Here is a 12,198-nt window from a genome sequence, read left to right as displayed (position 1 = left end):
GGGGCTGGGTTCGGGGGTGGGGGGTGGTGCAGTGGGGGAAGCCTAGAAAGTACCAATACTACAAGGAAAAAAAAAAAAAAATCAACCTGAAACCAAAGCGTAGGAATTGAGAATCAAACATGGTTTCATTTTAATACAGCATCTATTACTACCCCTTTGGTAGTAATCAGGTAAACCAGGAATGAAAGCTCCAACTAAAACATTGCTTAAAAGACTGAATCTAGAATGTAATCCAATTATTTAATATAAATCTTTAATAACTAGTTTTCTCAAGAGACATGTATGGGGAGCATGACTAGGTAAGTATCCTATAATGATACGATATTCAGCAAAACTCAACATACGTTTATATTTTAACCAAACAACAAATCAATCTGTGAAACATCCATTTAAGTCTATAATTCAACCTTTTTTCTACAACGTTATAAAGATACTCAACCACAAGTTTTCTTAAACCTGTTAATGTACTGAAGAAAATGATCAAGTACTACAATTGGGCATCAACAGATTTCTTAAACACAACCATGCATGAAGCTTAAATACTCAAAGTAATTTATCAACACTTTCTCCTGTAAAGAGAAATGTAAAGGTTCTTTACTTTTTCACTAACCATAATCAAAGAAACAGTACAAGCCAATGCTAAAAATGAGAATTTCAGCAAGTTCATAAACTTAGTTGTTTATGAAAGGAAAAAAAAACATTAAAACATAACTTTTTACGATATTCCACACATTAAATTTTGACATTCCACTCAGAAATATTGCATAAGTTAATGCACAAATTACTAAGCGTGTGGCCATTGCCACATAATCCAGCAACAAATTATGCAATAAGGAAATCTCAAGCAAATAACCCAACTGTGAGTTCCTTGTATGCATCAAGAATAAATTGCACAAGTAAAATTGTAACTTTTCAAGAAACTGGAGTTTTACCAAATATATTTCTTTTTTTTGATAAAAGGAGGAATATTTTCTATTCAGTCAGTCCTACTGAAAAAAAAAAAAGATAAAAGTGTATGGAGTCACCTTTTAAAAGTAATTTTAAAAAAGAGCCAAGAAAAATCATTTCGCTAGGTTGCAGCAAAACACATCGAACAGCACACACTGGGGGCAAGTAAATTATGTCTACCTATGCATCTAGAATTTACTGCCAAGAAGAAACTTTCCAGCGATTCTCACTTCCCTCACATATTTATTTTCTCAAAACCCAGAAATACAGTTCTACAAAAGAGACAACATATTCAAATCTAGGCCTTCCCAGATTACCAAAGTGCACGATCTTGGCCAAGTTGCTGAAACTGAGCCTCATCAATTCTTTTGATCTGTAAAATGGGCAGACGGTGAGGCGAGACAATAAACAAGTAAGTGAATCGGTCCGCAGAGAGAAAAGGGATTCAACCCTAACCACCAGTCCACCGCACCATAGCAGCGCAAAGACAGGCACCTTCTCCCTCACTGCGCGGAAACCTTCCGCTTTCCCGGAGACCAGAGGCAGGCTTCCTCCTGAACTCCTGCAGAGTTCGAGTCTGACAGCTCCGCGCAGACCTGGACTTCGGGACCAGCAGCCGGCGGCGCACGCCCGCCCACCCGGGAGAGTAGAGCACCTAGCGAAGTCTCCGCCCGCGAGCTGCGCACTGGCCGGCGGCGGCCCCCTCCCCACGTCCGCCCGCGCCCCGCCCCCCCCATCCACTCATAGGCACGTACCGGCCGCTCCACCGAGACGCAGCGAGCCGCAGGCCCACCCCTCCGCCCCCGCGCGGCCTGTCACCGCGCCCCCCGGTCCGAGAGGCCGCGGGGCGCCGGGGGCCGGAGGGGCGCACGAGGAGTCGGGTGCGGGCCGGGGGCAGGCCCGGCCCTCCCTCACATGGAGCCCGCGCCGGGCGCGGTGGCAGGCACGGGGACCGTCGCGGCCGGCGGAGCTTCTCGGTGGCCCTCGGTTCTTCTCGCCGCCGCGGCCCCGAGGCCCGCGGGAAGCTGGGCTGCGAAGGAGGAAGCCGCGGGCCCGGTACCGCCAGAGGCCGGAGAAGGGGCGCGCGCGGCGACTCCGCGGCTGGGAGTGCGGGTCCTCCTGATCGTCGCCGCCGCCGCCACGGGCCGCAGGACCCCCAAACGCCGCGCCCAGCGGCCGCACCACCCTCGTCAAGAGCCGCTGCTGAGGGCTGCCCAGCCGCCACTACACACGGGCCCGTGACGTCGGGCGTACAGCGGCGCACGTCACGGCCCGTCGCTCGTGCGCGCGCAGCCCTCCTCCAGACTGGAGCGGAACCGCCGCGGGCGCGCGCTCGCCTGGAGCGTCGCGCCGAGGCCGAGGGGCGTGTCCGCGCCTGCGCATTGGCTAGCTGCTCACAGCCGCGTACCCCTGGCGCTGCTACCTCGCTCGGTTCGGTGTCCGTGCCGCTTGGACCTTGACCTCGAGTGCACGCGCGGGCACCTTGGTTCCTTAGGTCTGCGGGAGTCCTCGGCGGAGAGTCCAAAGCAAACCTCGAAGAGGGACTCCTCAATGGGCTTCGGGCTGAGCGGGGCAGCAGAAGAAGAGGCCGCAACCTCCTCCAAGTCCATGGCAAGTCGTTTGCTGGCAAAAAGCCATCTATTTTCCTATTCATTTGTGGATCTCGTGTGTAGAATTTTTATCCAAAGTACTTAAATTCTTGTTGGCTTGTCACCTGACTATAAACCACCCCCCTGGAGACCACCTTTCTCAGTTTTACAGTTCTCTGTTTAGTTCTTGTAGGAATTACTTTTCGAGTTTAGCGAATGTAGAAGCCTCCCGCTAGAGGCTTCTACACCTGGAGAGCTAGCGACACAGTCTAAAACACAGACACAGACAGAGTCGCTGTCACCGAGTCCTTTCTTCACTCCCGTCCCCCCCAGGATAGCATTGGAGGCCTCAGTGATATGACTGACTTGCATTTCAGCTGTTTTTAGCCCACACTACACTGACCCAGAGAATATCTTTAACACCCCATCACTTTCCTCAAATGCCCCTTTCAATTTCCTGTGCCGTTTCTTCCCTCTTTCAGCGTCTGCCTGGTTTCGCAGTACGTTATGGATCCCACCCTCTTGCTGTCTTTTCCAGACCACTCAGCAGTTAAAATGAGAGGGACGGGAGCAGCACTCACCAGGCTCAGAGGTAAGCACCTGGCCAACTCAAGACCATAGACGGGTTAAGGGAGCTGGCATCTGTGGGGCAAGGACTAGGGGAGATGGTGTTATGGAATAATAAAATATCTGGGTCCCTTTCCAGGAATTCTTATTACAGACCCGTTAGTGGAGTTGTTAGAGGAGCAGGAACAAAGATATTCATTGGCAGGTTTTTATAATAGTGGAAGCCTGAAAACCTAAACGACTTTAAGACTGAGCTTGATAAATAATGGTTCATCTGTTCTGCAGAGAATTAGGCAGCCAACACCAAGAAAAGCTAATACTGTAGGACCTCAAGAATACAAAGCTAAATAGAAAATGTTTGTTTCTACTTATTTTAAAAAATGGAGGACTTTTAAGATTATGTACGCATAAAATCAGTCTTTACCATTGCTTTCGGTTCTAACATTCTAAAGCCTGGTATGCCACAAGGGGAAAAAAAGGATATTTTTCTAAGCTTGGGCAAGATTTCAATTTTATTTTATTTTATTTTATTGTCTCTTTAGGGCCACACCCACGGCATATCAATGTTCCCAGGCATGGGGTTGAATCGGAGTTGTAGCTGGAGGCCTACACCACAGCCACAGCAGCGTGGGATCCGAGCCACATCTGAGACCTACACCACAGCTCATGGCAATGCCAGATACTTAACCCACTGAGCAGTGCCAGGGATCAAACCCACGTCCTCATGAATACCATTCGGATACGTTTACCACCGAGCCACGACAGGAACACCAAGGTTTAAATTTTAAAGTCTATATTGTTTTCCACAGTTCCTGGCCTGACCATATAGCAGGCACTCAGTATTTGTTTAAGTTGTCTAGATATAGAGATGAATTTTTCCTCACACCTCTGCTCACTCCTTCACTCCCTACCATACCTGGGGACTTCATCTACCACTGGCTCCGTAGAAACACCCCACATGTATATTAATAACATGTTCTTTTTTCTTTTTTTTCTTGTAAAAATCTCTTTTTACATTACTGAGACTCTTGCTTAGACACTAAATCTCTGGCACCCGGGATCATTTTAGTATATATTACTAGAAATTAGTGATCTTGGGTTTTTTTTTCCTGGATGAAAACTTCGATATATTCTTTTCTTTTTTTGCTTTTTAGGGCCGCAACTGCAGCATTTGCAAGTTCCCAGGCTGGGGGTCTAATTGGAGCTGTAGCTACCCTCCTACACCACAGCAATGCTGGATCCTTAACCCACTGAACAAGTCCAGGAATCGAACCCACATCTTCATGGATACTAGTTGGATTCGTTTTCGTTGCACCACACAAAACTCCTCAATATATTTTTTGCTTTTGCCTCTCTACTCTGTGCCTGGGATTATAGAAATAAAGGGGTAGTCTTGATCACCTCCCAGGAACTCAGAGTTTGTGAGGAGAGCAGACTGGTAAATGAATCATTATAATACCAAGTGACTTGCCCTATGGCAGGGATGGTTATGAGGTGCCAAGGCAGCAGAAAGGAAAATGGCACAGGTATGCCCAAGGATTGAAGGAAAACCTCCAAGGGGTGTATTTATTTTCTTTTGCTGCATAACAAACACCACAGACTTAGTGGCTTCAAACAACACTTGTTTATTAGCTCACAGTTCTGTAGGTCAGCATCAGCATCATGGCTGGGTTCTCTGGTCAGTATCACAGGCTGAAAGCAAGATGTCAGCTGGCCTGAGTTCTCATCTAGAGGTCCTGGGAAACATGTGCTTCCAACCTCACTCTTGGCAGAATTCAGTTTCCTGTAGAGTTGTGGGTTGTTGTACAGGTGAGGTTCCCATTTCCTTGCAGGCAGTCAGCCAGAGCTTGCTATCAGCTGCTAGAACCCACTGGCATTCCTTGCCATGTGACCTCCTCCATCCTCAAAGCCAGCAACCAAGGATTTCTTACACACTGGACCCCCCTTACATGTTGAATATCTGACCTCTTTTTCTTTTTTAAATTGGAGTATAGTTGCTTTACAATGTTGTGTTGGTTTCAGGTGTACAGCATGTGATTTAGTTATACATAATTCTTTTTCAGATTCTTTTCCCATGTAGGTTATTTACAAAATATTGAGTAGTTTCCTGTGTTATACAGTTGGTCCTCGTTGACCTATTTTATATATAGTAGTGTGTATATGTTAATACCAATCTCTTAACTTATCCCTCCCCCGCCACATTTTCACTTTGGTCACCACAAGTTTGGTTTCAAAGCCTGTGAATCTTTTTCTGTTTTGTAAATAAGTTCATTTGTATCATTTTTTATTAGTTTCCACATGTAAGAGATACCATATGATATTTGTTTTTCTCTGACTTAACTTAGTATGATAATCTCTAAGTCCATCCAGGTTACTGCAAATGGCATTATTTCATTCTTTTTTATGGCTGAGTAATATTCAATTGTACATGTGTACCACATCTTCTTTATTCATTCATCTCTTAATGGACATTTAGCGTAGGAGGGTTCCCTTTTCTCTACACGCTCTCCAGCATTTATTGTTTGTAGACTTCTCGATGATGGCCATTCTGACTGGTGTGAGGTGATACTTCACTGTAATTTTGATTTGCATTTTTCTAATTAGCAATGTTGAGCACCTTTTCATGTGTGTTTTTGGCCATCTATATGTCTTCTTTGGAGAAATGTCTATTTAGGTCTTCTGCCAACTTTTTTTGATTGAGTCATTTAGGTTTTTTGATAGCTGAATGACCTGTTTGTATACTTTGGAGAATATTCCCTTCTTGATCTTTTCATTTGCAAATATTTTCTCCCATTCTGTGGGTTGTCTTTTTGTAACTTCCTCTTTTGCTACCAGCCAGAGTAAACTACTTTTAAAGAGTTCATATGATTAGATCAGGCCCACCAAGATCAACTATCATACGACTAACCCACTTATAGCCCCCCAGCAGACTGCCTCTTGTTTTTGCAGCAAGGCCTCTAATGGTGCCCCCAATTCATGCCTTCCTTTCCAAAGTCATCAGATTTTAGCTGAGTACATAGGCCCACATAATAAAGAGTTCATGTCCCAGTCTCCCTTGCAGCTGAATGTGGCCATGTGACTAAGTACCAGCTAAAGGGAAATCAGTGGAAGTGTCCAGTCCAAATACCTTCCTTGAGAGACCCTTCCTCAAGAGACTATTCCTTTGCCCCTCTGTCTTCCCCCCTCCCTCCATCCTAGAATACCTCCCTGCTGTCTTAGGGAGTGAGGACGAGGGGCTACACAGCAGTGGTGGATGGGGCTGGAGGCAGAGCTCCCTCCCAGGCTGGACCACAGGGCTCTTTCACATGAGCAGAGGGTAAACATCTGTCACCAGGAGCATTTCACTGGCGGGAGCTGGGCCACATGCCTGTGCCTGCAAAGCATCATCATGATGGTCCAGCCCCCGCAAGCCTCACCTTGGGGCTGGGCAGAAACCCAGGGGAGCTGAGGCATGGGGGGCCATTTCGTAGCAGTCAGCAGTGTCTGCCAGAGAAGCAGGGGGAGAGCCAGGACTTGGGGAGCCCAAGTGGAACCCTTTAAGCATATCTTGTACTGTCTGCATTGTCATCCTCAGGGCAGTTGGGTAGAAACTCGATTCACTCTTTTTTTTTTTTTGGTATTTTTAGGGCAGCACTTGCAGGATATGAAGGTTCCCAGGCTAGGGGTAGAATCAGAGCTGCAGCTGCTGGCCTCTGCCACAGCCACAGCCATAGCAACTGCCATATCCTAGCTGCATCTGTGACCTACACCACAGCTCATGGCAACGCCAGATCCCTAATCCACTGAGCAAGGCCAGGGATTGAAACTGAGCCCCTGTAGATACAAGTCGGATTTGGTAACCAGTGAGCCACAAGGGAATGCCTCACTTCACTCTTTAAAGTAAAACATACTAAGGTACTAAGGTAAGTCCCCTGATTAAAAGTGCACAGTGCTTCCACAACCAAAGAAGAGTAATTTCTACTGTTTGGGATTGCACAAGAAATTTTCTGAGTTTGGAGAAAGACCATTTGAAGTATTTCTAATAGATTATCTTGAATTTTCTATAAACTTGATCATCTCTAATTCTTTTATCAGCTTCTAATACATACATTTCTATTTTTTTTTTTTTGTCTTTTTTTTTTTGCGGGGGGGCAGCTACCCCCATGGCATATGGAGGTTCCCAGCCTAGGGGTCGAATCAAACCTGTAGCTGTTGGCTTACACCATTAGCCACAGCAATGCCAGATCTGGGGCATATCTGCAACCTATACCACAGCCCACAGCAATGCCAGAACCTTAACCCACTGAGCAAGGCCAGGGATCAAACCTGCGTCCTCATGGATACTAGTCAGATTCGTTTCTGCTGAGCCACAATGGGAACTCCCCCATACACTTCTTTAAAATTATATTTGTTACCTATTTTCTGTTATGTTATACATATTAATAGAAAACATGGAGAGCTCCCCATTTGGTGCAATGGGATCAGCAGCATCTTGGGAGAGCTGGGACATGGGTTTGATCCCTAGTCTGGCACAGTGGATTAAAGATCACACATTGCTGCAGCTGCAGCTTAGGTTGCAACTGCGGCTTGTATCTGATTCCTGATCTGGGAGCTCCATATGCTGCAGGGCAGCAAAAAATGAAGAGGGAAAAAAAAATGGAAAACACAAGGGAAAAAAAACCTCCAATTCCTTCTGTAGCTTTTTCATCCAGTCTTTTCTCTATAGGTAGATTTTTGTTGTTGGGATTTTTTTTTTTAAATTTTTAGATACATTTATTAGGTGGTTGTACATGTAATTTTATATTCTACTTTTTTCACTTACATAGCATAAGTAGTTTCACTTCATTTCACCTTATACTTGCAAACATAAATTTGAATAGCTATATATATACACTAAAATTTTTACCTTTGTTCTTTTTAATGAGAAATGTTCATAAAATAGATATATGTAGAGCCAATGAGCATATTAGAGAAACTTCTCTCTGTCCTCAGCCTTTGAGACAAAGTGAGAGCGACTACGTGAGATCCCGGTGCTAACTTAGATCCAAGAAGTAAAACTGAATGTGACTGTCCCTTTCACATTCCCTTAGGCCTGTGCCAGCGTGAGCTCATTATACTTACAACACAAAAGGAATATTACAGATTTCTATTGGGGGAGAACCTCCTATTTTGGAAAAGCACCCAGAGGTACTTAAATCAAATGGTTTATCTGAGTTAGTGCATTCTAAGACTGTATACTAAAAGATATACTTTTAAAACATCAAATTATATTGGAGTTTCCCGGTGGCTTAGTGATTAGGGATTTGGTGGTGTCACTGCTGTGGCCTGGGTTCAGTCCTGGCCCCAGGAACTTCCTTATGCCTTGAGTGTGGCCAATACAAAAAACATCAGATTGTAAGCAGTAATAACTGGTTTATGTAGAAGGTGGCTCTTTGCTTGGGGCCTCCTGGTGGTCTCCACCACTGCAGCCACCCTCTAATATCCCCTCCTCACTTCTGACGTCTGTCAACAAAATAAGGACTAGCTATTTGTTCTCTTTCTCCTGTTTATATTGTCTTCTTCTTCTGTTCCTGTTCCTCTTTTTCCTTCTCTCTCTGCCTCTTCCCCACTTTCTTTTAATTCACCAAGTTTTATTAGCTATTTTTCACAAACACCCTGAGAAGTAGGTCAGCAGAATTTGCCGAAGAGGAAGCAGTGGCAGAAGGTTGGGTTGCTGTCTCCGGGTCCATGGGACACCCAGTGGAGTAGCCCTGTCCTGGAGCCCGCCTCTTCAGCCCTCCCACTCCATGCCTGTTTCACTTCTCTGCCTAAGGCCAGGTCCCTACCAGCCTCCTCTCAGAGCTGCTTTGCAGGACCCCCATCCCCACCTACATCACCAAGGAGGTTGACATCAGCAGAGGTGAGTAAATAGTCATCTTCATCCTTAGGGCTCACCATACCTGTCACCCAGTATGACGTAGGTCCTCCTGCAAATGGTTTCTGCACATCCAGTCATAAGGCTTGGGATCCTTTCTGCACTAGTTCTTCATCATAGGCCAGCTTGGCTGAAGCTGAGCAGGGCAGGGTTCAGGGTCCCAAGAGGCAGCAATGTCACTGACCCTTTAGGTGCACCATACTGCTCAAACCAGTCTCAGTGGGGTTCCCTGTGCCCTCAAACGGTGGCTGCCATCCCCATGGCCGGTCCTGGTGGCTGTGGCCAGGCTGAACCACAGAGCACACTGGTGTTGATAAGACACTGGTGCTTGCCTTCCTCAGCCTGGCTCACTCAGCATTCTCATCTGAAGACAGAAGAAGGCGTCCAGCCCCAGGATTGGGCATCGGTGGGGTAAGGCATGTAAAAGCCATTGAAACAGCATCTGTCCCCACCTGCTGCCCACAAAAACCCAGCACTGCTCCTGCCCCACTAGGTCACAGAGCCAGTAGGCCCTTCAGAGTGGTGGGTACCCAGCATAACCAAAAGGCACAGGTATTTTCAGGGAGACCAGCTCTGAGACCATGGCCCCACATTGTGAGTCACCACCTAGAGAGTGAGTGGAGTTCACGCCGATGACCAGGCTGCCATGAGCCAGCTGGCCATTCAGCCTTAAGCACAGCACAGGTCTGTGCCAGGAGAAATCTCTGTGGTTTTTTGTCACCGTGGAAGACACGGTCTACCATTGGGAGCCCCTGAGACCACCCTCCCTCCACCAAACCTGGGCCCACTCTCCCTGACCCTCCACCACCCTTGAGAACGTCCTCTGCCTTGGAAGTAACTCACACTGAAGCAAGAAGAGCTAAAACATCTTCCTCAGAGGTTTATAAAGTTTGTAGAGAGATTTCTGAGCAGAGAAACTGCACTGTGTGATTGGCTTGGCTTGGGTTTCCCTCACCTGGTGAACCCAGCTTTTACTATAGATTCCCTTGTAGGCTGATGTCTGGCTTTGCTGAGCCCTTACACACAACCAGTCTCAGGGCCCTGCCTTTCACCTAACCCTGCTTCCCTATGACCCCATAGCCTGAGGGGACCTATAACTCAGACATGTCAGAGACAATGAGTATATCTAGTGCCCCAGTCTTGGTTCTGAATGACATGCTTCATTAAAGGGATCAGGGCTGGTGCAGAAATGTGAGAGCCTGGGACATCTCACACCACGGAGTATGGAAGGGCTCCGCATGTTAAAAAGACACAGCCTAAAGGGACTGCTTCTGGCTAAATATGGGACACGTTGAACATTAAAAAGTGTTAGTAATGAATTCTCCCCCATATGGTGATGACCCTTGAGGCACACTGACAGACATAAATGAGGAAGAAGGACAAGCCCTCTAGCACAAGAGCATCCACTAACAAGTGTAAAAGGAGTGGTGGAGTTAGGAAATGCACAATGGATATTCACACAGGTGGGTGAAAGCTTGATATTTCAAGATACTTTGAAAGTAAAAAAAACCACACATCCTGCAGTCCTGCCATTTAGGTTGTTAGAAGTCACCTCCTAAAGTGCTATCTGAGTGACCTATGTCCCTGTGCACCCACTGTGCTCAGTGTCAGTGTACTTAACACAGGCTAGGAACATGAATGCAGCTAATTCAGCCCATGTACACGTTACTGCAGTGATTGCGGACCAAAGAAGTATTTTCAACTCAAGAAATACCCATCTTTGAAGTTGTTGCTCAGTGGTAACAAACCCAACTCATATCCATGAGGATGCAGGTTCCGTCCATGGCCTTGCTCAGTGGGTTAAGGATCTCGCGTTGCCACAAGCTGTGGTGTAGGTCGCAGACAAGTTTTGGATCCTGTGAGGCTGTGGCTGTGGCATAGTCTGGCAGCTGCAGCTCCAGTTTGAGCCCTTGTCCAGGAACTTCCATGGACCTCATGTGCGACCCTTAAAAAAAACACAAAAAACTTCTGCTTCTTCCGTTCCCTTGTGGTGCAGGATCTAGCATTGTCACTGCAGTGGTCAAGGTGGATGCTGTGGATTGGGTTCAATCCCTGCCCGGGGAACTTCCACATGCCATAGGTAGAGAAAAAAAAAAAAATCTATGGGTGGCCACTTTCACACAGATTAGACCTGGCTTTGGATTTCTGCCAAGCTGTATAAGCTCAGGCAAGCTGCTTAACCTCTCTGAGCTTCAATCTTTCATCTATGTAATGGAGGTAATTATAATACCTGTTGAATGAACCAGCAATTCCACCCCTAGTATTTCCTCAAGGGAAATGAAAACATGTCCACACAAAGATTTGTACATGTCTGATCATAGTGGCTTTTTTCATGACAGCCCCAAACTGGATACAACCCAAGGCAAAAAAAGGAACAAACCAGTGCTAGTGTGGATGAATTTCAGAACCATAATGCCAAGTGAAAGAAGCCACACGAAAGGCTGTAGATTACATGATTCCGTTTATAGGAAAGTCTAGAAAAGGTAAAGCTGGTGCAGTCAGTGGTTGCCAGGGGCCAAGAGGGAGGATTGTCTGCAGACGGGTGATGGGGAGGTTCTACAAACGCTGCGGTGATAGTTACAAGATTGTATACTTTTGTCAAAATTTATTGAATTGTATACGTAAAATTGGTGAACTTTGTTGTGTGTGAGTTAAGCCTAATAAAGCAAATTAAAAACCTACGTTACAATGTCATTGTGAGGGTTAATGGAAAGATACATATATGCAGCCCCAAATTCAGTGCCTGAGTAGGACACGAGTCCTAAAATCAAGCTGTTAACTGCGCTCTCAGTCTTGGGCCCAGCAGGCAAGTGTGGGGCCCAGGGGGTCCCACTCAAGACGTCCGCGGTTCAAGCGAATAACCAGGTTGATGCGGCGGTGCATCAAGGAAAGCGCGGTTCCAGGAGAGGGGCCATGCAGGCCTGAAGACCCAAGCAGGATGCTCGCGGCCCCAAGGGCAGCAGAAGCCCCTCGTGCTTCAGGGAAATGGTCCGCACTCCCACGGCAAGAACCTTCCTGCTGTCCTGGACCGGGTCTCAGGAAGTCCGGCCCGGGCGCACCAAACCCAGGGGAGCGGTGAAAGTCAGCGCTGCCCTTGCCTCTAGCGGCCTCTCCTCTTCCTTCTCTAGCAGCCTCGCCCCTCCTGTCGCCGTCGCCGGAGCAGAGCTCCACCCCAGGGAATCCACCTTCGCCCTCAGCGGG

At 46.9% G+C, this 12,198-nt stretch overlaps 2 protein-coding genes across 3 annotated transcripts in view; one reads left to right on the top strand and one right to left on the bottom strand.

The window, feature by feature from the left end:
• Nucleotides 1-2,191, bottom strand: part of MAP3K2 (mitogen-activated protein kinase kinase kinase 2) — a 90,856-nt gene extending 88,665 nt beyond the window's left edge. The window contains exon 1 of one of the 2 annotated variants that reach the window (XM_003359437.6): nucleotides 1,704-2,191. The gene's annotated coding sequence lies outside the window, so the exon portion shown is untranslated. Of the gene's footprint in view, nucleotides 1-1,443 lie in introns of both variants that reach the window. The other variant, XM_005671635.4, reaches the window with a different exon arrangement.
• Nucleotides 1-11,678, top strand: part of LOC110257077 (uncharacterized) — a 28,357-nt gene extending 16,679 nt beyond the window's left edge. Inside the window, exons 2-4 of the mRNA XM_084998495.1 lie at nucleotides 1,517-1,636; nucleotides 1,696-2,559; nucleotides 3,020-11,678. Of these exons, the coding sequence (XP_084854621.1) occupies nucleotides 1,517-1,636; nucleotides 1,696-2,408 (833 nt within the window). The 3' untranslated portion in view covers nucleotides 2,409-2,559; nucleotides 3,020-11,678. The remainder of the gene's footprint in view (nucleotides 1-1,516; nucleotides 1,637-1,695; nucleotides 2,560-3,019) is intronic.
• The last annotated feature ends 520 nt before the right edge of the window (nucleotides 11,679-12,198 follow it).

Source organism: Sus scrofa, chromosome 15, assembly GCF_054392235.1.
Source record: "Sus scrofa isolate SSC_HxYL_T2T_F1_AM1 chromosome 15, Sscrofa_HxYL_maternal_Yorkshire_Landrace_v2.0, whole genome shotgun sequence".
NCBI classification, from domain to species: Eukaryota; Metazoa; Chordata; class Mammalia; order Artiodactyla; family Suidae; genus Sus; species Sus scrofa.
This window is presented reverse-complemented; position numbering and strand designations above follow the sequence as displayed.